We start from the raw sequence: 25,952 nt of genomic DNA, 5'->3' as shown, positions 1-25,952 counted from the left end.
ATGGAGCTCCCCTCAGGCACCGTGACTGCAGGGGTCTCAGGGCAGGAGGTGGACAGGCTCAGGCACCCCACGGTTCATGCTGGAGCCATGCCCACTATTGGGAGGTGGTGGAGGGTGCCTGGGTGAGTCAGGAAGCTCCTGGAAAAGGCAGAGGAGGTGGTTGAGGATGGGTTTGGGAGGAGCAAGGCAGGGGGGTTGCTTCTTGCCGTCATCACTGCCTGTGCTGCTATCCCTGCCTGCCTGGGTGCCCTGCTGGGTTACTGGGACTGGCTCCAGTGCCAGGAGCTTCGTGACAGCTCTACCCCATAGCTGTCCTCTCTTCCAGACCCTCTGGTCACAGGGCAGGCTCCTGTCTGCACAATCCCAGGTAGATTTCATCACCCGGCACAGCTCCATCCCATACACCTGACACTCACTCAGAACACCAGGGAGAGCACCACACCAGCTGTGTACCCAGGGTGATCCGGTGAGTCCACCCTCACCCTGCACCATGACAGCCCTTCCTGGCACTGGGGGGAGATGAAGTCTGCCAGTCCCTCTGGGAGGGGTAGGAGAGGGGTGAGAAACTTAGGAAGAGGTGCTTTGGGAAAATCTGGGGGGAAGGCATCGGGTTCGGGTGTTGTGGGTTGGGTCGGGTTGTGTGGCCCTGCATTGGATTGCATCAAGTTGCACCATGGAGCATAGCGTTGCATTATGTTGGGTTGGGTCATGGTGCGCCGTGTTGCATCGCATTGTGTTAAATTGTGGTGTGGTGCATGATGTGTGAGCAAAGTTAATTCCAGTCTGGGGGGAGCCTTGGACCCCATGGACATCTCACAGCATTTTCACCCCCGCCACCACCCCTCTCTGCAGGCTGGTGCCCTATGGGCAGGGGTGTCTGCCAGGGGTGTCATGCCGGGGACAAAGGGGTCTGTCTGCCTGCCCATGGAAAAGGAGGGTGGGGGCATAGATGGATTCTGGGGGGCCTTCAAATATAGTCCCCAAGCCTTGCTCGGTGCAGGATGGCATCCGGATTTGCAGGTGGGAGAGGACAGGCTGGGGACAAAGAGCCACTCGGCAGGTGACCGGTTTCCCCGCGGGGAGCCCCCGAAGCCCCTGCTGCTTCCACAACTCGGGCAAAGTTGTGCCCCGGCACCACAGCCCGGTGGTGCCCGCGCCGGGGAGCTGCTGCAGCCGGAAAGTTTGCGGGGCCGGCAGCAGGCACAGCACAGCACGGCGGGGAGGACCGGGGGCTGACCGGGATGCTCGGCGGTTGCTACTCTGAATGTCGCCAGGTATGCTCGTGGGATGCTCGGGGGTGCCTAGGGAATGCTGCCCAGGATTCACGGGGGATGCTGGCAGGGATGCTCGGAGGATGCTACCCGGGATGCTAGGGAGATGCCTGATGGGATGCTCGGGTGATGCTCGGAAGGTGCTCGCCGGGATGATGCCTGTGGTGCTCGGGGGATGCTCAAGGTTTTGCTCGGGGTATGATCTCGAGGTGCTCGCCGGCAAGCTCGGCGAGTGCTCCCTAGGCTGCTCGAGAGGTGCTCACCGAGGTACTCGGGGGATGCTCAGGGGATGCTTCCCGGGATGCTGCCCGCGATGTCCGCGGGTGCTCAGGGGTCGCTCACCGCTTGCTCGCAGAGACACTTGGCGGATGCTCCCGGGATGCTCGGGGACGCTGCCCGGGATGCTAAGGGGGATGCTCGGGGGGTGCTTACCGGCTTGCTCGGGGGATGTCAGCAGGCTGGCCGGGGCTGCTGGCGGGGCGGCTCGGCGTTGCCCGCCCGGCTGCACTCCCGGCGCTCCGCTCCGCTCCGCTTCGAGCCCCGCTCCGCGCCCCGCGCCGCGGCTGGCGGAGCGGCGGGGCCGGAGGGAGGCAGCGGGGCGGGGAGGGGGTGGTGTCTCCAGCCCGGCTCTCCCGCAGGCCAGGCTCCATTAACGAGATTATTATGCAAATAGAGCAGCCTTGTGCCACCAGCCAGCCTTACCTCATCCCCGCCGGCGGGGAGGCAGGGCAGGGGGGTCCCCGGCTCCCCCGCCCCGGGGGGCTGGCACAGGGCTGGCAGTGCCAATCCACCTGGCAATCCTGGCCGGGGATCACTCTGCAACGACCCGGCAGCCCGGCACCCCGGGGGAGCTCGGGTGAGCACGGACGGTGGCCTGTGCCAGGAGCATCCCGGCTGTTCAGCACCCCAAACCGTGCCCGGGCACCCTGGGGGAGCCAGTCCCGTCCTGCCAGGGTGGAGGCAAGGGAAAAGGGCTGTGGGTGGGCAGGGATGAAACCTGGGAGTCCACAGGTGAGAAAGTGTGCATGGGGGTGGCACAAGGTAGCATGGGGAGGGGGCCATGCACTCACACATACACACACACACACACACACACACACACACACACACACACACACACACACACAAGAAGGTCTGGGAATATTAAACTGCATTGCAGATAAATCCCCAACATAAATATCGTGAGCTGCTCTGCCACGGGGGGGCCCAGCAAGGAGATTTGTAGCCCAGCAATTCCCATGGCCCACGGCGGCCACATACCCCAGCCCCACAGAGCCATCCTGCCTGCCACACTCTGGGGTGCCCTGCCACCCTCACCCCTCGTGCCTGCACAGCTTTGGGAGCTCGGGGGGTGGCCCTAGGACATCCTGGGTGCTGGAGTGAGATCCCCAGGCAGCACACACTGGGTGCTGTGCTACACATGGTGTAAGAACCCTGTTTGGCACAGGATGGGTGGCTTGACTGGTGTGGGACCCACTGTCTTGTCCCTTGGGCTGGTCCCAGGCACAACCCTCACCGCCTGGGCAGCTGAGGCTGCACTCTTCTGTGCTGGAGTGCAGGGAACAGCCTGAGCAAGTTGCCTACAGCACCATCAAGACAGGTAACATCACATGCACAGGTAGTGGCACACACATACATCACATGTACACCAAACACAACCAGTACAGACACACATGCTGTGCCTCACACACAGAGGCTCAAACATGCACTGCCATCCAGTTCCCATTACAGGCACATGTACACTGGCACACCCATGCCTGCTCACACACACACATACTTGGGTGTTACAGCAAAGTTTTCCTGCAGCACACACCAGGACACAAGGGCTCTGTGAATCCCACCAGACATCCCCAGCTTGGGCACCTGAATCAGCCCAGCTCCAGTGGGGTGCAAGGACACTTGGACCCAGGCTGCTTGGTGGGTGGGCATGGCGCGCCCAACACTGCTGCTCACTGGGGAGCTAGGTGAAGGGTATCACACACCGGCCTCCCTGCACCTGTGCTTACACAGCTCCAAGAACTGCTTGGCACCTTGGTGGGAGCATGATGGATGCACACAGGAGAGGAGGGGCTGGCATTATTAATAGCCCTGGGTATTGCTCCAACAGGGCTATAAAAATTAAAGGCATGTGGATATAAAATAATGGATAAATCTGAGCTGGCTGCAGAGCGCTGCAGCGTCCCACAGGAGTTGGGATCTCAACAAGCCAGGGTACGGCAGGTGTGGGATGGGCATTTATGTGTAGACATCAGGCAGTGACAGCACCTGTTTCCAGATGCCAGCTCCCCCAAAACATCTCCACTGAGTGCTCTGAGGGGGTGCGTGTGTGGTGCCAACCCGTGGAGCTGGCACTGGGAAGCACGCGGCTGCTCCTGAAGCTAGGATGGAAGGTGACCAGGTTGTGCCTTTGCAGACACGGCTGGGGGAACAGGGCACTTGCTCTGCATGCCCACAAGCACTGCCCAGCACCTCCCGCAGGTAAGATCTGTGCCACAGTGCCAATACCTCCAGGGATCACAGATCTCGTGTGACCCCGGGGCCCTGCCCACCCTGCTACTCGTGACTCCAACCCCGAGCAGGGCTCAGAGCAGAACGCACCTCCCCAGCCGCACTGAGCCCTGCCAGCCCCGCAGGCCACCCCGCCAGCATCCTCATTTTCCCCGAGATTAGCCGCGGCGCGGGAGCCTCCGCGCACCGCCAGCAGGTGACAAATAAGATTTTTCCACTCTCCCGAGCACCCGGCATGGGTCTGTCATTGAAAATGCAAAGCAGCGCGGTGCCAACCTCTGCCGCCCACCTTCACCTCTGCCAGCCCCTCCATGCCGAGCACCCATAAAGCTGAATCCCCCAGCACTTCCACTTGACCCCCCCACTGCTCCCCCCTGGCAGTGCTTGGGTGCTGGGCATAGTGGCCTCATGTCCATGGATCAGGTTCCTGGGAGGTTTCGTAGACGGGTGCTAGTCTGGGTGTGCCAACCTGGGCAGAGAGCATGGCCTTGCAGTGTCCTTTGGGTGCACCCACGGGCTCTGCAGTGTGGGTAGGAGAGTGGGGTATAGGGGTGCAATGGTGTCCCTGCCATGCTAGGTGCATGCACGCCTCCAGGGCCTGCCTGCCTCCAGGAAGGATGCCAGGCTCTGGAATAGGCACACAGTAGGCTCACCCCAGGGGTAGGGGATGAGGGATTGTCCCTTGTAGGAAACACTTAGCCCAAGCATTGCTCTGCAAACTCCACCCCAAAGGACCCCCATCCTGAGCACCCAGGGGGTGAAGGAGAGCACTCCACCCCACAGCTTGGCACATCTACCCTGAAACCACAACCCTCACCCACCAACCCAACTCTCCCAAACCCCTCAGTCCCCCCTCAGCTCCAACCCTGGCATCCCATTACCCAGCCAGCCCAGGACCCTCCCCAGCAGCGCTCAGCCCTGCTCCTCCCCGCCGCCGCTGCGTCTCCCCTCCGCTATTGTCAGAGGGCTGCCTCTGCCTCTGTCTGCGAAATTAATTCGAAGGTGGAGAGGGAGAATTATGTAAAGTGTGGTTATTCTGGAGCGGCGGGGGAAGCGCGGCTGATGGCAAAGTGCCTTTTTGTGTGTTTAATATGCATTTTTTTCCAGCGGTGCATTTTCAGGCGGGTAATTTGCTGTCTTTTCAGACCTCGATCAGTATCATTTCTCCGGCAATGACAGCTTTTATTTGCACTGAAATGAATGCTGCGAAATTTCCAAGAAATAGTCGAGGCCCCACTGGCTGCCCACCCCCATGGGGCTGGGGCACGGGCACCCACCAGCGCCTGCCCCCCACAGTCCCACTCGGGGGCAGTGCCTTGCGGTGCTGGGCACACACGTGTGCCAGTTTGCACAGCCTGTGCTCACAGGTGTGTGCTCTCCCATGGCTCCCCTCACCTTCCAGCCTGTGTGCGGATCAGAGCATCACGCCGAGGGGTGGGTTCATACACACCCCACTGCATGTGCACATATAGCCACTCTTTGTGCACGTGCACATATAGCCACTCTTTGTGCACATGCACATATAGCCACTCTTTGTGCACATGCACATATAGCCACTCTTTGTACACATATACCCCTCAGCATGCACATGCTCCCTTAACAGGTACACACATGTGTGCCCCACAGACATGCCCCTCCTTGTGTGCTGGCAGGGCCCACCCACCATTTTGTATCCCCCCCACTACCTCAACATAGCATCACTGAGCCACGGCACCAAGGTACCAGGAGGTTTTGGAGGTCACACACACACTCCCCCCTCTTATCCCCAGTACAGCCTAGTCCTTGGGGAAACTGAGGCACAGAGGAGGCAGGCACAGATGGGTGTTCTCCCTGCAGCCCATCACCTCCCGGGCACCCACAGCAATGGGTGGGAGCCTGGAGCAGCTGCAGGGTGTGCATCTCTGTTTGTCTCCGTGTCTGTCGGGAGGAAGAAGCGTTGTTTGTGTAGGTGTGCGCTGCGTGGGTGTTCCGCACTGGAGCTGCTGTGCCGGAGCTGTTGTGCTGGTGTGTGAGCTGCCTTTTCTGGTCAGGCACATCTGGGTGCGCACATCTGGGTGTGCATGCATGCACCTGTGTCAGACCCTGCCCAAGCCCCAGTGTGTGTGACAGCGTGTCTGCAGGGGGGGCATGTGCATATATGTCCATGCCATGCCTTCTGTGCTCCCCATGTATGCCCAGGCACAGGAGGTTCAGGGGTGATGAATGGTGTTGGGGGGTGCCCATGCATGAGCAATGCTGCACCCTACTATAATACTGGGGGGGGGCTGTATACTCCCAGCCTCAGGTCCCATACACCCCCAGCTGCAGGTTGCCAGCTGCGGTGGAGCTGGTGCTGGCACGGCCAAGGTTAACTCTGCTAGAGCCTGCCGGCACAGTGTGGGGAAGCTTTAATTTAATGAAGTGTGAGGCTTTTTATGGGCTTTTAATTACGTGGTGATAATTAACATTATAGGCCGTCGGGTCCCGCTGGTGCCCAGCTGCCCTGTGCCAGCTCCCGCCTGTTTGTAAATAAGCCCTGCAGGCTATGTGGTGCCCAATGTGGGGCACTCACCTCCTGCTGGGGGGAGCAAAGCCAGCTCTACCCCCCTGGCCACCCACTGAGGTGGGGACTTGGGCACAAATCTGAGCACAACCCACTGCAAAACGGGCAGAGTAAACCTCCCACCACCACCCAGCAGCACCCGGCCGCCTCCAGTTTTCCAGCCCTCCAGCTGAGCAGAGCTGCCAGGTGGCAGTGCCAGGCTTGGTAAGAGCTGGCATAGGCAGCCCCACTGCTGGAGCCCAGCCTGACCAAGAGCAGCCCCCCCCGTGCTGGGGGGTAATAGGAAGCAATCCATCAGGCAGTGCACAGGCGCGCTGCCTGCCTGCCAAGCGCCCGATGGATTTATCGTCCCGCACCCAGGCAATTTCCTGCCCTCCTCTAATCAATAAGAGGGGGGGGCAGGCAGAAAGGGCAGCTTCCCTGTGCAGGTCATGATGGGTGTGGGGAAATGGCAATGTCCCATGAAACAGGTCACAGAACAGGGCTAGGGGATGCAGTGGTTGGATGAGGCTCCCTCCTGGCCAGTCTTTTTCTCCCTCCTTGCCAGGACCAGGAGTTCAGACCCCTTGAGGTGGGCCCTGCAGATTGAAACGTCTGCGTCCCCCCCACCCAGCAGCACAGGGGATGCCGAGCAAGACACAGGGTGCCATACTTCATAGCCACTGGGGCCAGCACCCAGCTGCTCCCCCCGCTTCCCAGCCTCACACAGGGAATCCAGGCTCCCCTCCCCCACCCCTTTCCATTTAATTTTTCCTAATGAAAGGCAGGGAGGATGGCGAGGAGCTGGGGCACCAAGGTCGAGGCTGCCTTTAATCAATCCCCACTGCTGGCTGAGTGCCCGGAGGAGCTGGCAGAGAGGAGGCTGGGGGTTGCAGGAGTGGGGAAGCATGGGGAGGGAGGTACATGATATGAGCAAGGAGCTCCCAGCAAACTGGGGCACCCAGTGCTTGGCACCCGCCGGGACCCCACTATCACCCACCAGCACCCCAAAGAAAAGGCACCGTGAATGCAGGGCTGTGCCTGGATCCTGCCAGGGCAGCTTTCATCCTCTGCAGGAGACACCCCCAAAAAAATAACCCACCCCCAGCATGAGGCACTGAGCCTCCTGCCCGCCATGGTGGGGGTACTGGGGCTGGGGACAGCCCCGGGCTCAGGCTGCTAAAGGCACTGGGCAAAGGAGGGTGAAGGGAGGTGGGGGGGACCTGGGAGGTGATCTAGAGCTGGGTGCTGGTGACGGCACTCACCCCATGCACCAGCACTGTGGGGCCCAGCCCGCGGGTGAGCAGCTCCAGCTGGTGCAGGTAAAGTGGGTAGAGGCTGGTGTCGGCCGGTGGCCGTGGCAGGTAGAGGAAGCGCACGACTGGCGCGGGGCTTTGCTCCAGGATGAGTTTGTTGGCAGCACACACATACTCATCTGACACTTGGGTGGTGTTGGCTGGGAAGTTCATGGTCTCTTCCTCCTCCTCCTCTGTTGCCCCAGCAGGCCCTCCCGGGGGTCCCCGGCAGGTCTGCCAGTGGAGGCGGGTGACAGCATCCCAGGGCACCAGCTGGATCTGGGCCTGGATGCGCAAGTCCTTGAGGAGCTGGCGCAGCTTCTCCTCCTGGGCATGGGGCATGGTACCCGCCTCCACGCAGAGGAAGAGGCGCAGGCAGGCACGCCGCCAGGCCCGTGCCATGTTGAGGACGCAGGCCATCTGCAGCAGGAACAGGCTGCAGGTGTCGGCGTAGCGGGCACTGTCAGGCCGCAGCAGGTTGATGGGCCACACATGGATGGCAGGTGAGGGACTGGCAGCCCGGCGCAGCTCCTGGGCCTTGTCCAGGCTCTCCAGCTGCCGGGCCAGCAGGACATTGCGAAGCATCTTCAGGGCATCAGCCACGATGCCCACATACTCCCGGGCTGAGAGCAGCTTGGGAGCAGCAGGTGCCCGCAGCGGGGGGAAGCCCAGGGGGATCTCCTCACGGGTGCTGGTGAAGGCAGGGTGCTGGGCTAGACCGTCCTGCGGTGCTGCATCGTCGTAGAAGCCCAGCACCAAGGTATTGGGGCGCATCCCACCTGCCAGAAAGACCACCATAGTCCTGGCCAAGCAGAGGCATTGCAGATACCCAGGAGCTGCAGCTCAGCTTTGACATTGCTCACCCCGGTGATTCCAGACCCCTCAGGATCACATGCACAGATACCTCCAAGCCCCAGCTTAGGTTTGGCATTACCCACATATCTCTTCTCCAAGCTCCAACTCGGCTTTGGCACTGCCCCCACTGGGCGCTTCCAACCCCCTTGCCATTGCCCATTCACAAGTCTTCAAGCCCCTCAACATTGCCAACACAGATGTCTCCAACAACCCAACGTCACCTCAGCATTGCTCACCCCTGATGCCTTCAAGACCCAACTTGGATTGGCATTGCATGTCCAAGTGCCTCCAAACCCCTTGGCACTCCTCACCCCGCAGGGGCAGCAAGGTGGACCCTCACCCATACCCAGACCAGGTGCCACTCACCAAGGCCAGAGGTGAAGAGGAGCTGCCGGACACCGTGCCGCACTGAGGGTGCAAGGGTGAGGCTGACGAAGGCCTTGACGTTCAGTTTGTCCACCAAGGTCAGCCATGAGTCCTGCTGGGGCTGCAGTGGGTCTGAAGGCAGCATGTCTGGGTGGGGAGCAAGAACAGCATCAGGGGTAGGGTACCCCTCAGGCGCCCCACAGCACTCTCTCTGCAAAACCAGTGGTAACCTCTGTGCCCATCCCAGCACGCACAAGATGGGGAAGGTAGAAGCAGGTGCTTCCAGCCAGAGAGATGAAATTATACGTAAATATATAGAAAATACCCAGGCAGCCCCATCCCTCCTCCCCAATTTCAGGCCATTAATCACCATGGCAACAGCGGCAGGGAGGGGAGCAGAGCCCAGGCATCAGCTGGGGCAAGGATGAGGACAGCCATGGCGTGTGCCAGGGAGCACATGTGTGCAAAACAACACACACCAGGAGGCAAACATGCCTGAAACATGTGGACACACAGTGGCGGGCATGAGGCAAGGATGGACACAGGCACATGCATGCACAAAGCTGTGCCATGTGTACCCACATGCATGCAGGCGTTGACCTGCGCCAAAGGACCATGCTGCACAGGAGCCCAGAGGAGCCTGGGTGGGATGTGCCACGTGTGCATACCCGCACTGACACACACAGGAGCCCCATGTAGGGATGGACACCTGAGCACAAACATGCACAAGCTTTTGGCACACATCTGCAAGCACACATTTTGCACAGGAGCCATGGGACAGATGCAATCTACTTACATCTCCCATGCCAAGCCAAGCCCAAGGTCCAACACCTTTGCCCAAATGCAGACATTCCCTTTGCTATGCCCAGCCTGCCCCCCAATCATCCCAAGGACTCCAAGAGCCCCCTGGCACCACAGCAAGGGACAGAGGCCACCAGTGCTAGAGACAGTGAAAACCCTCACCCAAGTCCTGCAGCTCAACATGGCCCAGGACATAAAGGCCACTCTTCTTGAGGTCATTGACAAAGTCAATGAGCCGGGCACTGCCACGTGGGTTCTGCACCATCAGCAGCATCTGTGGGCGCCAGAACTTGACATGGTCCTTCCGCACATCCAGCATCAGCAGGTACTTCCGCACCTGGATGAAGGAAGAGAGGGCAGCAGGTAAGGAAACCTCCTTCTTTCAATGAATCACACCACGGGGATGCCAGCCCCAAGGACACGCTGCCCAGGACAGAGCTGCCACAGTGACACCAGCTTGTGGACACCAGCTCTCCACTCCATTAGGATCCCAGTGTGGAGGAGCTGAAGTTGAGGAGGACAGAGCTCACCTGGTGGAAGATGAGGGCCTGGCTGATGTAACCCCATGTACTGCTGGGCGAGAGGTAGTGGAGTGCAAGGAGAAGCAGGAGGAGAAAGCCCAGGCTTGCTGAGGCTGACACAGGGCTGATGAGGAACATCATGACACAGCAGCCCGCAATGCCCAGCAGGCACGTGTGCCAGGTGAAGTACCGGAAGGTGGGCCTGGAGCAGGGAGAAGGGGACATCTGCTATTATATGGTTCCCATACTGCCTGCAGGGCCGGCACAGCATGGCGGACTATGCCAAGGTGCCACACCAGCCACCCCAGTGAACCCCTCTGTGCCAGCCCAGTGCACGTCAGGCATCCCAGATGCCTGCAGAAGAGGGCACAGAGGGAAATAGTACTTCCTAGGGCAGTGGGCAGCCCCTTGCTGCTAGCCCATGGCAAACAGGGCTAACGATGGTTACAAGGCTGGTGCTGCCCTGGCACACCCAGGGGACCAGCTAGTGTTGGGCAGTGCACAGCAGTGCCGGCGGCTGCGGTGTCTGCTCAGCCTGGCACAATGAGGAGGAGGTGGAGAAGCAAGAAGCTGTTATTTTCTCTAATTGTTGTTTTTCCTGAAAGGTAATTAAAATCCTTTTCCGCTGCGCTTGATGGAGACCTTAGGGCGAGGGGGGGACCACACGTGGGGTGGGTGATGGGACTGCTCCCACCCACTCCCCGAGCCTTCCTTCAGGCACCAATCCTGCCCCATTCATGCTCAGCAGCTATGGGGGGCAAGTCCCAGCCCCTCAGCCTGGCACACACACCAGCCCACCCTTGGGAATGGGGCACTCTGGGGGACCCCAGGCAGTGCCACCCAGCCATGTTTGGGCACTGCCTCTGTAACACCTGCAGGACTCCCTCTGTTTTGGAGTCACAACATCCTGCACTGAGGGCAGTGGACATCACACAGGACTGAGATGAGGCTCCCCCCAGCCATCCTGCTATGCCCCACCACCCCTCCCAGAGTTGGGCAGCCCTGCCAGGCCAGCCCTGCACCAGAGTACCCAGCACTCTGCACCCCAGGCTGGGGCTGCCCACAGTCCTTCTTCATAGTCCTCCTTCCTGGAAGATATTTTCTCCTCCCCCCCATCCAGGATCCCCCTCTTTCCTCCCTCCCTCTTCTCCCTTAGTTTAATTAGCACTAATGGAAAGTGGGCTCCATCACCACTTGGCAAACTGCCCAGGGGATGCCGGGCAGGCATAGGCTATAACTTACCTCAGCCTATGGGGAGGGGGCGGGTGGTACCCAGTGGAGTTGGATTTATCTGTACCCACTCAGCAAAGCAGTGTCAGTGCACGAGGACTATGCCAAGCCAGTGCCATGCGGGGACCTGTCTCCTTCTTCCTCCCCAGGGATGGGGGTGTTTCTGCCCCCTCAAATGCCCAAGAGAGGGGTACTCAGCATCTTTCCTGACAGAGGGGCAGCAGGCACAGGGATAGCAGAAGCACAGATGGATGGATGAATGGGTGACTATCCAGCATATTGGCACAGCCTCCCTCCCCTGTGCCAGGGGGTACCTGAAGTTGGGGGCTGATGCCCACTCAAGTGCCAGGCAGGCCAGGTTGACGGTGGCGTAAACCAGGAGGAAGAAGGTGGTCACAACCCCCGCGATGGTGTTGAGTTTCCCAGAGAAGAGCACCAGCTGCAGAGAGCACAGGAGGAAGCACAGGGTGAATGCATCCCCCAGGATGGCATGTGTCAGGCTCCACAATGTTGGCCCAGGTGCCAAACCACCTTCACCCAGCAAGGCTGGGAAAGGAGCATCGCTGGCAAACTCACCTGCACTACCAGCCAGGAGAGGATCACAGCCATCACTGGGTTCCCATTGGCAGAGGTCTTCTTGGCCAGCACTAGCGCCCGGCCTGCAGGCAGAGGAGGGAGGTTGGGCTGGGGCACACCAGTGGACACCAACAGGTTCAGCCATCAGCCAGAAGTCCTGTCCCCACCCTGGGTGCTGAGGAGGGGGCAAACACCAGGGCCCGCAGGTGACCCAACTGGTCACACGCCGATTCCCAAAGTACCACCCCTATACCAGGAAGGGGACACCCTGGTGCCAGGGCTGGCCCCAAGCAGGTACAATCTGCCAGGTGTGCTCTGGCAGGTGCCAACGCACTCCAGGCACTCACCAAAGAGATCATCTCGGGCCAGGGCATAGAGGATGCGGGATGCTCCGATGAGGTTGCTCATGGCTGCGGAGAGGGTGGCAGCGTAGATACCTACGGTGACCAGGGGCGGGAAGATACTGATGTCACGCAAGAAGCCATAGTCCTTCTGCAGGAGGATCCTGAGGAGGGACATGGACATGCTGGCACCTGCTTCGGCTCAGGCCACCGTGCCTGGCACTAATGGCCCTGGCAAGGGGACAGGTGGCCATACCTGTTGCAGGTGGCACACATGAGGAAAGCCAGCAGATTGTACACGAGGTAGGTGAAAAGCACAGCGGAAATAGTGCCCCGTGGGATGGAGTAGCTTGGGCGCTTCAGATCCCCTGTGGGCAGGAGCAAGCAGTATTAGTACCTGCTAGCACAGCACCCGCCTTGCTTTCCTCCAGCCTCAGCTCCCACTCCCACTGTCACCCAGCCCAGCAACCCCTGCCCATACCTGACATGTTGGAGCCTGCCATGATGCCGGTGCAGCCATTGAACATCACCGCAAAGACAGAGCTGAAGCTCATCCTCTGCCCGGTGGTATAGTCTATCCCGTACCCACCTGCAGAACACATGGATGCAAGCTGTGATGGGCTGTCCAGGACAGTGCAGCCCTACTATATACCCTCTCCTCAATGTCCCCATAAACAAACCATAGGAAAACCTACCCTATGGCACCTACTTTGTGCCCACAAGCTCCCCCCACCCTCCAGCGAGCCCCTGCAGATGTGGAGATGCCAGTGTCATAGTGGGTCCAGCAGGCAGGGGGGGGAGAGCCTCTCCTCACCCCCCAGGTTGTCTTGCAGGGTGGCGAGGGAGAACCCAGTGAAGTTGCCATTCTCAGTCTTAGAGCCATTGAGGTAGGGCAGGTGGATTGGTACTCCGAGGGGCCGTGTTGCAAAGAAGCTGACAAGGATGGTGCCCAGGACACCCGCAACAATGAGGAAGATGAGGAAGGTGGCCTTGGCGTAGATGGAGGCACCCACAAGGCACACAAGGAGGCAAAGGGCCAGCAGCACGGTACCATAGAGAAGTTCATACCAGTAGCTCTGGGGCAGGACATGGATGCCAGTGCCCACTTTTTGCCCTGGGGAGAGACAAGCCAGGATCAGTGGGGCTTGGAGGGGGAAACACTGGAGCAGATAGCATCGCTGCTGTGCCAGGCTTGACAGGCACTAGCTCTGTTAGCTACCCAGACCAGACGGCTGGGTAAGCTGTGCTGTCTATGCCAGTCATGGTGCTTGGCATGCCTGGCAGGGCACTAGGGCTGCTTGGGTAAGGGACACCCACTGTCCCCTGCCAAAACACATGGGGGTACTTACCAAGTGGGATTCCAAAGCTGTCTACCAGTGCCTCCACCAGCCCCAGCACATAGAGGGCACTACCACACACGTTGGCCAGGAAAAACATGATCCCGATGCTGCCCCCAAACTCTGGGCCCAGGGCACGGCTGATCATATCTTGCTTGAGTCAAGGGAAGATGCCAGCAGCCCAAACCACCAGTGGGTGCTCCCACTCCTCCCTCCCAGGACAAGGAGGTCCCAGCCCCAGTGTGGCACCCCAAGGCCGCTGAGTGATCACACAATTATAGCACACATGCTCTGCCCCAGCAGCAACCACAGCAAAGGATACAGTAGGCTCCTCCAGCATCCAGAGCCCCGTTGGTGGCAATGGCACACACAGACAGCACTGTCATACCGATAATGAAGTATGCCACTGCAAACATGGCCAGGGCTTGGTATAAACCAGCATGGCCCACCACGAACCCTGCCAAGGATAGGGAGAGAAAATGAGCCATGTAGCTGGGTGTGGACCGCTCCTAGGACAGGGTCCTGGGCACAGCCAGAGTTCACCCCACTGAGACAGACAGGCTGCTCCCATCCTTGGGCCCACAGCTCCCCCCAGGCATACCACTCCCTTCCCTGCCAGGATGGGTATATCTCCACCCAGCTGGTGCTCTCACTTCACGACATCTCCACCCTCCTCCCATGCCAGGATCAGGCCCAGGAGTGCCCTGGGCACGGGCAGCTCAGAGGGGCACAATCAAAAAGCAAACAGGGCAGGGGGGAGTCTACCGTCCACCTGGCCAGAGGGCACTGCGGGGGGTGCTAGGACCCCCATGCCCTGCTGCCACCCTCAGCGGGTAGGAGGTGCCTTACACCCCAGCTTGGGCACCAGGAGCTGATGGGCACTCCATCGGGTTTGTGTTGCCGCCCTGCTTGCCTGCTGCAAAGCAGGAAGCAGAACAGCCCCGGGGCATCCCCGTCATACACTGCAACCCCAACCCCCCTCCCCATGGTGTGTGTGTCCCCGGGATGGGGCACCCAGAGCCCCCCGCGGCCCTGCCCGGGGTGACGGGAGGCGAGCGCAGCCGGCGGCGCTGCGGGCAGGAAGAGGCTGCCCGCGGCTGCAGGGAGATGCCCTATCTCAGCCGCAAGCCAGGCCGCAGCCATGCCCGCAGGGAGGCTGACGGGGTGCCGCGGCACGGGCACTGCAAGGAGGCCTCAGAGAGACAGGGTGGGTTTGGAGGCACACTCTGTGACCCCAGAGGGATGGAGGGTGCCCCAGTGCCAAAAGGGGGACAGCCGACGGGGGGGGGGGGGGGGGGGGGGGGAAATAAAAAGGTGTCCCGAAAGAAAGCAGTGCTGAGGAAGTAGGAGGAGCTGCTCGCCATGGAGATCTGGGGGATGTGTGAGGCATGGGGAAGGAAGCAAGACGCTGCCGGGGGAATCACGGACCCCCCACGGTGGGACAGTTCCTCTTCCCGGCAACTCCCCTCCCCCTCCTCCCTACACTTCCCTTCCGGTTCCGCGCCCCCCCGGAATAATGCACCCCAGGGAGGGGCGTCCCGGCACCCCCTGCAGGGTAGGGGGGTCAGGGCCTGTGCCAGGACCCAAAGCAAGGGGAGCAGAAAGGGGGCGAGTGATGGCAGGGGAGAGCTGTGCCCACAGCCCCCAGCAAAGTGGGTCCCCCAGGCAGGGGAAGGGGCTCAAGGGCCCCCCAGGCATGCAGCCAACTTCCGCCCTTGGGCTCTCTGTGGGCAGAAAGTGAAAGAGGAAAAGCCTTCCCTGTCCCTAGGTGCCCTAAGCCTCTGTCTGCCCCAGGACAGGCTGGGGCATCTCTCCCCTCCTAGGACCCCCCAAAAGTCTGCCACCTCCTCGAGCCCATGCCCACCCTACCTCCTAGCTCTTCCAGATTGCCCGGTAACAGGCTCATAACCTAAACTGGGAGCAGACTGGGATCAAATCTGTGCCCTTTGAACAACACAGAGGAGGGGGCAGCTGGGTGCTCAATGGGAGACACCAGGGTCAGGTCCTCCTGTTGGGACACCATGTAGCATGTGGGAGAGAATTGGGGTCCTGTATTGGAGTGCTGTAGCCCGGCATTGGCTGATGCTTTGAGAGCAGTGGGGTTTCAGCACTGGGGAAGGGGGGACACAAGGGCACTGGAATCCTGTTTAGGGAAGGCACTGGGAAGGCTCAGAAGTCCTGCCCCAGAGACACTAGGGCTCCAGACTAGGGTCCCTTACTGGGGGCACTGAGGTCCCTAACTAGGGGACATGCTGGGACATAGGTGCAGCATGAGCCCTGGAGCCCCAGACTGGTGAGGTCAGGAGGAGACACACAGCATCAGGACCCCAGCCTGGGATAGAACCGAGACAGCACTTGGACTCCAGACTGGGGGGCAGGAGAGGGCACTGGGGCTCCAAACTGGGGGGGGGGGAGGGTGTCAGGAAAGGGCACTGGGGCTCCAGACTGGGGGGCAGGAGAGGACACTGGGGCTCCAAACTGGGGGAGTAGGAGAAGGCACTGGGAGGGCACTGGAGTGAACACGGGGGCGTCAGATTGAGAGGCTGGGGACAAACGGAGAGGGCAAAAAGAGGATACTGGGGCTCCAGACTGTGGGGCTCGGGATGAGCATGGAGGCTCTGGGAAGGGGAGGAGGGCCCGGGAGGACACGGGGCCACTGGGGGTACCAGGCAAAGCTGGTGAGTCTCGGGGGACCTCGGGCTGCGGTCGGGAGGGGTCCGGCGGGCGGCGGCACTCACCGAGGCGCAGGAAGAGGACGACGCTGAACATGGAGAGGAGCGTGGGTACCACAACGCCCAGGAAGGTGGGCAGCTTGCGGTGAGCGGTAGCGGTGGCGGCGGCCCGGCCGCGCTCCCGGCCCCGCTCCTCCTCGCCCGAGGCGCCGCACAGGCGGTACGTCAGCAGCGCGCTCCGCTCCGAGCTCGCCATGGCCTGCCACGGCCTCGAAACCCACCCAGTCTCGGCCTCGGCCGCTGCCCCGCCAACCCCGCCTGTCGACCCGGGCCCGACCCGCCGTGCCCCGCCCCTCTCCGCTGACCACGCCCATGGCCTCCGGAATAGGCCACGCCTCCAGACCCGCCCCGTTGGCGAGGCCCCGCCCCCTCTTTGGCCCCACCAGCAACCTCCCATTGCTATCGCGGCCCCTGGCTCTAGATGTACCCCCATAGTGGTGGCCCACCCCAACACCCCCCTTGACCCCACTGCTACCCCCCATCCCGAATCCCCCTAACCCACCCCCTCCCGTGGTCTTCCCACTCCCGGTACCAGGCATTGACACACCCTACCCCTCCCAAAACCGGACCCCACTCCCCTGAATCGTCACACGTCCCCTGCCCCGACCTTCCAGCAACCGGCACCCCTGCACCGACCTCTGCACCCCCAAGCTGCCCCCGGTCACCACCAGGGACGCCGGTACTGCACCCCGCTCACTGTGCCTCTTCCCCGCGACTCCAGCCGGTGCTGGTCGGGCTCGGCTGCCCGCGCCAATTACCGGGCAAGCGGGGCCCCCGGGGACACAGTCCCTCCCTCCCCGCAGCCAGGGCTGGGATCTGCCCGGGATCCGGGGTCCCACTACCTCCGCCGCCCGAGGTTGCCAAGCGCCACACCAATTAAGTTAATGGTGTTGGCGCCGGGACCGGGAGAAAGGGGGGGGGCACAGTGGGGCCGGGGGCGAACCCCACGCCTGCCTTGAGTACCCGCTTGAGTGCCGGCTCCTGTCAGCCGAGCGGTTGACCCTCCACGGCGCTAGTCCGTGTCACGAGTGGGGGGATCAGTGGGGGCACACCGAGACGGAGCGCGGGAACCGCTCCCGGAGAGCGATCGCGCTGTCCCCCGTCCCCATCCCTGCCGTGCCCTGTGGAGCGCAGCGTGCTCCCGCGGCCGAGGTGGGAGCCCGGCGGGGCCGGAGCTTTCATCTGCGGCGAGCCTGTCGCCGTGCCAGCCGCGGCCAGCGCAGCGCCTTTGATGTGCCACTGAAGCGGCATTGTGCGCGGCACCGGGGCCGGGGGCCCAGCGGGAGCACGGCACGGCCGAGCTGCGGGCACGAAGCCGCCCCTGCCCCTAATAGGCACGTGGGTGGTGGCACTGGCAACCCCAGTCCCGAGATGGGAATGGGGGCACGGCACATCCTTATGCACTTAGTAGAGACAGAGGGCAGAGTGGATCCTCCTAAGGAGGAGAGAGACGGGGCGATAGGGACCGTATCCCCCAGTGTCTTTGGGGACACGGGCACACCGTACATCTAACAGGGACAGAGGTGGGGGAACGGGCACACCCAGCACCCCGAAGAGGAGGTGGGGAGGCGGGTGTACCCTGCCCCACCGAAAGAGCTGATGCCATGCCCATGGGCACAGGAGGGTGGCAAGGTGGGGCGTGGGCACCCCAAAAATCTGGGGACAACCACAAGCCGAGCTGTAGGCACGGGTGGGCCTCTCCTGCCCGCTCTGGGCCTGCCACTGCTGGAAAGCGAGATAGGCTGCTGGTGCCCCGGTCCCCACCTGCCTGGCATCCCCCCGGGGCACGTCCCCCCTCCTGCACCTCAGGAGAGAAATGGCCTCAGTGTGAACACGGGGTGGGTGCTGGGGCTTCCAGGGGCAGCTGGTGCTCAGCACTGGGGTGCAGTGCTCCTTCACAGAGCGGCCCGTTCAGCCCGGGCCGGGCTGGTGCAGTGGGAACCCCTGCCCTAGGATCCCCTGCCTCAGACTTCCCCCGCACCCCAATGTCCGCCAGGCCGCTCCCGGCCCGCTGCCGCTTTTGAAGCCCCCGCGGGTCTCCCACGCCCAGCCCGGCCCCGCGTGCCCGCAGCCGCCCGTGCGTTCCCACCCGCCCGCTGTCGCCCCCCCGACGAGGCCCGCAGGAGGGACGGTAGCGCGGCCGCGGCTTGGCGTGAAAATGATCAAGGGCCGCGAGCAGCGCCGGAGCGCAGAGCCCGTCTGATGCTGCCCGCCCGGAGGCCCCGTCGAACAAAGGCGGCATTGAGGCCCCGGCTGCCCCCCCCCCGCGCCCCCCTCCCCGAGCTGGCATCTTGGCGCGACATTAATGAACTCGCCTGTTTGTGCTCCCCCGGCCCCTCTCTCCTCCCACCGCCCGGGGGGCACCATATATATCCATCCGTCCTCACCCGCCTCGGGCATTTTGGTGGCTCCCCCTTCTGCCCCCCTTTGCCTGCACGGGGATGGAGCAAGGAGGCAAGAAGATGCGGGGTGCAATTCTCGGGGTCCGCCTGGTCCTCCCCGTGCTGCTGTCGATGCTGTCACTGCTGCAGCTAGTGGGGGGAGCCCCCCTGGCCCAGGGGCTGTACCCCATGCCAGCCGGTGTCCTGCAAGGTCAGTGAGGCACGGGGATGGGGGCATCTTTGCGGGAGGGTTTGACTGTGTGTAGGGTGGCTGTAGGAGATGGGACTCCTGGGTTCATTCTCTGTAATAAGGATGGGGAAACATGCAAGTAGGATGCCTGGGTCCCTGCCAAAGACCCCAGGTCCTGGAGCATGCTGTACTGCCTGATCAGGGTGGCAAGTGCTGCCTGTGGCACTAGGAGATACAAGGGTTGCAAGGAGCTGGTTTGTGCCCCATGGCTGCCAGCTCTCCCTCCAGCCCTGGGGGACCCTCTGCCAGGCACAGCCAGCAGAAGGGCAGCTGCGGGTGGGTATAGGTGGGCATAGGTATAAGCACATGTGGGGATGCACATACAGGGCATGCACAGCACTGCACAGAAACAGGCACATGCAGGGACATGCAGACAGGGGCACATGGACCCTGGCACACAAAGATATGTGCATGAGTACATGCACACCAACATGCATGGACACACCTGTTTGGGCTCAGCCCTGCAGCATGCCCATGTTTACACACATACATGCTCACAAGGTCTCCACTTACAAAGGGCACTCACAGATCTAGGCAAACACCCTCCCTATGCCATGTGTCAGCCGCAGCAGAGAGGTGACTCTCATGCCTGTCACCCTAGGTGATGCCAACCAATGATACCAGCCTGACACCCATCACAGACATACTGGGGAGCAGGTGCCAGCTGGGGTGAGAGCACCCCGTGGCTGCAGTGGGAGAAAGTGGGGGAGTGCCAGGGGTATGAGCACCCTTTGTGTGCCCGGCAGCACTGTCAAGCCGAGGGACGCTGGTGCTGGAGGCGGCGCTGAGGAGTGCACTGCTGGCATTGGAACGGGCAATGGCCGAGCAGCAGCGGCAGCGGGGTGCCTGCGGGCTCTGTCCCCCCTGCCTCTTCCCCCCCTGTGCCAACCTCACCCGCCGCTGTTCACGTGAGTTATGTCCCCATGGCCCCCACTGCCCCGTTCTAGGAGACCCTACCCAAACACAGACCCATGCCTGGAGACCCTACTCAAATCTTTCTTTGGGTCCCTACCAAAGTACCGCTGTATCCCCTAGAAACCCTGCCAAAATGACACCTCAAGACCCTACCCAAACACCACCACCTCCACTGTAGGCTTTATCTTATAAGCTTTACCAAAACACTGCCCGGACTCCCAAAACATATCCCTAAGTGCAGTTCTTCGTCTTCTCTAGATCCTACCCAAACATTACCTGGAGCCCTACCCAAAACATTGCCTGATTTCCTGTCTCCTTCCTAGAGATGCCCCAAAAACCATATCCCAGCACCCAGGAGACCCTAACAAAACATGCCAACACCACAGCCCCACCATGCCCCCTTCCCACCAGCCTCAAAGTGGAGCCCAGGTTTGTCTGGGCAGAGGTGGGCAGGGAGGACATCGGGATGCCCACAGCCCTCCTGTTCTTGCAGTGCCAGCTGTGCCCCTCACCGTGCCCCCCAGCTGCCAGGCCCTGCTGGATGCCCAGGCACTCCCCAAGCTGCCTGAGCGCAACTGGGCATTGAGCCAGGCCTGTGCCCCCTACCAGCGCCTGTGCCCACCCGAAGGGGCCCCACATGCCTGTGCCCAGCTCAGCACCCGTCTCTGCCACTACCGCCTCCAGGAGTGCCGTGAGTGGGCACCCGCATCACCCCGGATCCTCTCAGAGAGGGGAAACCTTACAATAACAAAGGGGGCATCCTCAAGGGGTGTCTGGGGTTGCCTGGAGGGGATATGGGGGTACTGGGAGTGACAGTTGGTGCTAGGGTGGGGAGACTGGGGAGATGGGTATGGTAGGGGAATGGAGGGGATGAAGGGATCTGGGGTGAGAGGTGGAGATTTGGGGATCAGAGGTATTGTGAACCATGAGTGAATTAGGGGAACGGGGTGTTGAAGGATGATGGAGAATGTAGGGTGGGAGAGGAGAGTGTGAGAGAAGGGGTATGGGGCAGTGGCAGAAAGATTTGGGACACTGAGTCACCTGGGGAGACAGGCATTGCTGGGGTGGTACTGGAGTGCTTGTTCGGGATGATGGGGGCCTTGGGGTCACTGAAAGGAACTGGGAGGAATTGGGGACAGCAGGAACATGGTGGTGACATTGGGGGGTTGTCCCCCCATGCCATGACACTTTGTCCCTGCAGGGATGGCAGCCTCAGGCCCTGACACACAAGAAGAGGTGGCAATGCCAGGTGAGCCCCCCCCCCGCTGACGGGCGGCCGGGCCCCATGGCTGCCTGCTGGGCCGGGGGGCAGAGGTTAGCGTCGGCAGCTGCCGGGCCGCAGGGTGCCCCCAGCCCACCGCCCGCTCGCCTCCATGAGCACAATGAGGCTTGACAGCGTGCCCTGCGCAGCCTGACTCCCCCGGGGCCACACACCACCCCCTCACTCACCACAGCCATCCCAGCCACCCTGCGCCCACTGGGGAGACAGGGGTGTCCTGACAGTGCGGCTGCAGGATCCCCCTTCTCATCCCCGCTTTGTCCTCCAGGGAGCTGCGGGCACCGTGGGGTCCCCCAGGCCAACACGACGGCCCCCCGAGGACGGATCATGGGTGGCAGCGTGGCCCTCCTGGGGTCCTGGCCCTGGCTGGTGTCGGTGCGGCTCCATGGGGAGTTGATGTGTGGAGGGGTGCTTGTGGGGCTCTCTTGGGTCCTCACTGCTGCCCACTGCTTTGCAGGGTATGGCAGGGAATACAGCAATGTAGAGATGATGTCCCTCCAGAGGGGGGCACATGATGGCACCCGCTTCACCTCTGTAAAGAGCTGCCTCTTACTCTACCAGGAATCAGAATGAGCTGGCATGGACAGTGGGGGTAGGTGACCATGAGCTGGGCAAGCACGGAGCAGGCGAGCAAGTGGTGTCTGTGCGGCGCATCCTGCCTCACCCCAAGGTCAGTGGAGGTGGGCACCCCCCTGACCGCTCTTTGCATGCCCCATAGGCCCCACTGACACCCTCCCGTCCCCTTCCAGTTTAACCCCAAGACGTTTCATGGGGACCTGGCACTGCTGGAGCTGGCTGTGCCACTGGCCCCATCACCCACTGTCAGCCCCGTGTGCCTTCCCAGCAGCCCCGCAGAGCCCAGCCCCGGCACTGCCTGCTACATTGCGGGCTGGGGCTCCCTCTATGAAGGTAGGTGCCATCCCAAGACCCATGGAGTCTGTGGGGTGTCCTCTTTGATGCCCTCTCTGGTGCCATGTGCTGATGCACTGACCCAGGGCAGGGGGCTGCAAAGAGATGGGGGTGTCCAGGCATGGAGGACACCGTAATGGGTGCCTTGCCCAGCAGAGGGGCCAGCAGCCAATGTGGTGATGGAGGCACAGGTGCCCCTGCTCAGTCAGGAGACGTGCCGGGGTGCTCTGGGAAAGGACCTGATCACCAACACCATGTTCTGTGCTGGGTACTTGTCCGGAGGCATCGATACCTGCCAGGTAATTCCCAGAGCTGAGGGGCTGCTGGCCCCCCCAGCCCAAAAACCCCTCATGGCACACAGCGCTGGGCACATGCCACAGCCCAGCACAGCCTGCGGTCCCATCCCAGACCAACACATGGGCATCCCCCCACCACAGGGTGACTCAGGGGGCCCACTGGCGTGCCAGGACCCCTCCTCTCACCGCTTTGTCCTCTATGGCATCACGTCGTGGGGCGATGGCTGCGGTGAGCGGGGCAAACCAGGTGTCTACACCCGCGTCACTGCCTTCACAGACTGGCTCAGACTCCAGATGGACCGTGAGTCCCACTGGGGGGATGGAGATGCCCAGGGTGCCGTGGGGATGCATCACCCCAGTGGTGTTCAGCACCTCACGGCAGCACTGGTGCTCTCACAGCTGCGCCCGGCAGCCGGGAACCGAGCTGCTTTGACCTGCTGGCAGTGTCCCAGCTGCCCCCTGAGCAGCAGTCACCCGAGCGGGCTCGCCTCTGTGCCTTCTACACCGGGTCCTGCCGGGCCCCGCAAGGCCACGCTGCCTGCGCCCGGCTGGCTGAGGAGACCTGCCGTGCCAGGACCAGACGGTGTGGTGAGCCAGGGGACTGTGCTGGGGAGAGGGACCTCGTTTCGGGCAGCATGGGGCTGGCATGGGGCCAGGGCCATGGCTCTCCCACTGCACCCACAGAGCTGCACTCCTACGCCCAGACCTTGGTGGATCTCCTGCGCAGGGCTGGGGACTTCATCCGAAACCAGCTGGATTTCTCCTTCCTCACCCATGCTCTGCCGCAGCTCCTGGGCAAGATCTATGGGCATCTCTTCCCCCACCGTGGCCGCAGGGATGCCCCAGGTATCCTCCTCGTCTGGGCCACACTGTGCACACTTGGGATCCCATTGGTTCCTCTGTGCTGGTGGCCAGGGCACCATCAGCCTGCCCTGGCACCGCTATGGGGATCCCCTACCCTTTGTCCCTTCTGTTCCCTTTTTATCTCCACAGACCCAGTGGTGGCAGAGGACCAGCCAAGCCCCATGGCAGAGGGACCCCGGAGACACCCCACCAGGTGAGGCACGGTGGGCCATGGGACAAGAAGGGCTAAAGGGTTTGGGGAGGTGGGCAAGTTGCCTGGGGGTGCTGGCATGGCGTTTTGGGGATAGCCGAAAGCTTTGGAGTCCTGCTCTTCCTGCAGCCAGGGCATCTGCAGGGAGGTGGGCATGGTCCCCTGGGTGCCACCAAGACCCTGCAGGGTACGCAGGGTGGCACTGCCCAGGGGGTGGGTGCCACTGGGCACCTGCCTGAGCTCACCCCACTGTGCTTGCAGACAGGGAGCTGGGTGGCCACCCCCCTTTGCAGGGCTCTTTGGTGCTGTGGGACCCCGGCTGCAGGACTGGGTGGAGGTGCTGAGGGCCATGGAGGGGGGCAGACCCCTGGCACCCATCCCAGATGCAGGGCAGCTCCCCAGGGAGACATGGCTCTTCCTGCAGGTATGTGGGGATGGACGGGCTGGGGGGAACCTCTGCCCCAAAGCCCAAAGTTCCCCTGTGTCTCCTCCTGACATCCCCTGAATCCATCATCCCCTGTGCAGCCACAGAGGTGGCATCTCCCACTCTGCTACCACAGATGGGGCATTTCACCCTCCCCAAATGAAACCAGTACTCCCAGTGAACCAGTACAGAGCCAGCCATGGGTCTGACCTTGAAGCTTAGGATCCAACCCAACAAAGCCATGAACCAGTCATGTGTCCCTGGTGCCCTGCCTGACACCAGTCCAAATGTGCCCTCCATTCTGCCACTGCGCACTTGGCCCATGGGTGCCCGTGGGTACCCCAGCACCCACTCTGTCCCCCACTTCTCTTCAGCAAGGCAAGGAAGAGGTGGAGGAGCTGGTGGGACAGGGACGAGCCTTCCTTGCCCAGCTGCGGGCAGAACTGGACCTTGGCACCATGGAGCTGCAACAAGCACCTGGAGAGCTGGCAGGGACCTCCACACCAAGCCGTGAGCCCCAGGAGCTGGGGAGCAGGGGTTGACGGGGCAGCGGGGTGTCCATCTGCCAGCCAGCTCCATGGTTGGGCAGAGCCCATGGACCACTTTCCCACCAAGGGATTTATACCTCTCTTGGTGGCAGGGCCTGCACCGAGGGAGAAACGTGAGCTGATGCCCCTGGAGCTGCCAGGGGAGGAGGAGGAGGAGGAAGCAGGTGTGGGCAGAGGTAGGTGCCCCATGGCTGCTGAGGGATGCCCCATGCTGTGGGGACGGTGATAAGCCCACCTCAGCTTTGCATTCTGGTCCCATGTCAGTGGGGGAGACCTTGCCCGTACCCCCCTCCACAGGGACAGGGACCCTCTGCTCCTGTTTTCCCCTCATCCCGAGAGCATGGGTGCTCCTCCCCAGGGTGGGTGCTGTGTGTGGTGCCCCTGTGATTCATTTTCATATCCCCCCTCCCTCTCTCTCCTGCCCACCCCGGGGGCTGCAGGCTGCCCCGGCCTCAACGAGTCAGTGGTGCAAGTGAGTGCCGTGCGGGATCTGTACGCCTGGGTGCTGCGGGTGCCTGAGCCAGACCTGGCCATGACTTTCCAGGAGGTTAGTGCCCTGTCCATCTACTCCAAGCCCCGACCCTGGCAGGCAGACAGTGCCACCTCCAGCCCATCACTGCCCCTCTGTGCCCCTGGCTCCCCTGGCACTCACCACGCTGTCATCTTCCCGCAGATCCTGGTGGACTTGGGCTCCAAGAATGCCAAGGGACTGTATCGGGCACAGGTTCGGGCCACAGTGGGGGGTCGCCCCACAGCATTCACTGGCCTTGTGGGGCTGGAAAGTGACTCACTAGCCCGCAGCATGCCTGGCCTCGTTGCTCTGGCACTTGAGGCGCTGAAAACCTAACGGTGCCCCTGGTGCATTGTGCCAGTGTGGGGACAGGGTGCTGGGGCAGGGGTCTCCAATGTCCTTCAAGCACAGCCCACTCTCCAGCTCAGGCTCTTCCACCCTTTTTTCCCACATTGTGCCTCAGTTTCCCTCTTCCCACCAGCACTGCCAGACCTACCCAGGGCCATGGGGCATCAAGGGGCACCTGGAACATCTCAGCTGGGGATCATGGCCCTCATGTCCCCTGAGACCCTCATCTTGGAAAGCCCATCCCCATTTTCCCCCATAGGCACCTGAGCTGTTATTTATTTGTACAGAGAAAGGTTTATTTTTCAATAAAGAAGGGCTCTATTTTCCAGTAGCCGGTGAGTGTGAAGTGAGTGCTGCGCCACAGGGTGCCAGTGATGCGGGGGCCAGTTGGGGAACTTCCCGTTGCATCCCCCTTCCTATCCCCTGTGCTTTGAAGCGGTGACCCCAGCCTCGGTTTCTGCCCCTAGCATCAGTTCCTGCTCAACCTGGCACAGACTCCCCAGCCCTCTGCCCGGGAGCTGGACATTCCTCCTGGCCACTGTAGCACCCATAGCACAGCACCAGTGTCTACCCCTGGTGCTTCCCCACTGGGGCCCACATGAATCCTCCTGCTGGTGCAGGGGCTGAGACTAGCCTAAGCCAGTGACAAGTGCTGGGGTGGTGCCACCCCTGTGCTTGGGCAT

At 61.9% G+C, this 25,952-nt stretch overlaps 2 protein-coding genes across 4 annotated transcripts; one reads left to right on the top strand and one right to left on the bottom strand.

Annotated features, from left to right (window-relative positions):
• Nucleotides 1-36: 36 nt before the first annotated feature.
• SLC12A9 (solute carrier family 12 member 9) lies at nt 37-16,570 on the bottom strand. 3 transcript variants are annotated; one of them, XM_061348752.1, is made up of 14 exons: nt 16,361-16,570; nt 13,945-14,079; nt 13,635-13,772; nt 13,100-13,399; nt 12,767-12,874; nt 12,542-12,653; nt 12,292-12,449; nt 11,945-12,027; nt 11,683-11,807; nt 10,148-10,340; nt 9,780-9,954; nt 8,817-8,963; nt 7,566-8,374; nt 37-138 (listed from the first exon to the last, which is right to left on the bottom strand). In XM_061348752.1, exons 1-14 carry the CDS (start codon nt 16,548-16,550, stop codon nt 37-39), a joined length of 2,775 nt encoding a protein of 924 aa, XP_061204736.1. In that variant the 5' UTR covers nt 16,551-16,570. The 3 variants fall into 3 exon arrangements, with proteins under 3 accessions (XP_061204736.1, XP_061204734.1, XP_061204735.1); XM_061348750.1 differs by lacking the exon at nt 37-138 and having other exon boundaries at nt 6,183-8,374; XM_061348751.1 differs by lacking the exons at nt 37-138; nt 13,100-13,399 and having other exon boundaries at nt 6,183-8,374.
• Nucleotides 16,571-18,346: 1,776 nt separating this feature from the next.
• On the top strand, nt 18,347-25,600 carry PRSS56 (serine protease 56). Its single transcript, XM_061348757.1, has 17 exons — nt 18,347-18,946; nt 19,732-19,893; nt 20,394-20,591; nt 21,102-21,149; nt 21,448-21,637; nt 21,741-21,849; nt 21,929-22,088; nt 22,245-22,387; nt 22,526-22,685; nt 22,784-22,972; nt 23,069-23,230; nt 23,378-23,441; nt 23,700-23,862; nt 24,237-24,399; nt 24,503-24,586; nt 24,851-24,957; nt 25,084-25,600. Exons 1-17 carry the CDS (start codon nt 18,796-18,798, stop codon nt 25,255-25,257), a joined length of 2,427 nt encoding a protein of 808 aa, XP_061204741.1. The 5' UTR covers nt 18,347-18,795; the 3' UTR covers nt 25,258-25,600.
• The last annotated feature ends 352 nt before the right edge of the window (nt 25,601-25,952 follow it).

Source organism: Neopsephotus bourkii, unplaced genomic scaffold (genome assembly GCF_033783945.1).
Source record: "Neopsephotus bourkii isolate Nb327-2 ecotype Australia unplaced genomic scaffold, CSIRO-AGI_Nbou_v1 NB_369, whole genome shotgun sequence".
Taxonomy (NCBI): Eukaryota; Metazoa; Chordata; class Aves; order Psittaciformes; family Psittacidae; genus Neopsephotus; species Neopsephotus bourkii.
This window is presented reverse-complemented; position numbering and strand designations above follow the sequence as displayed.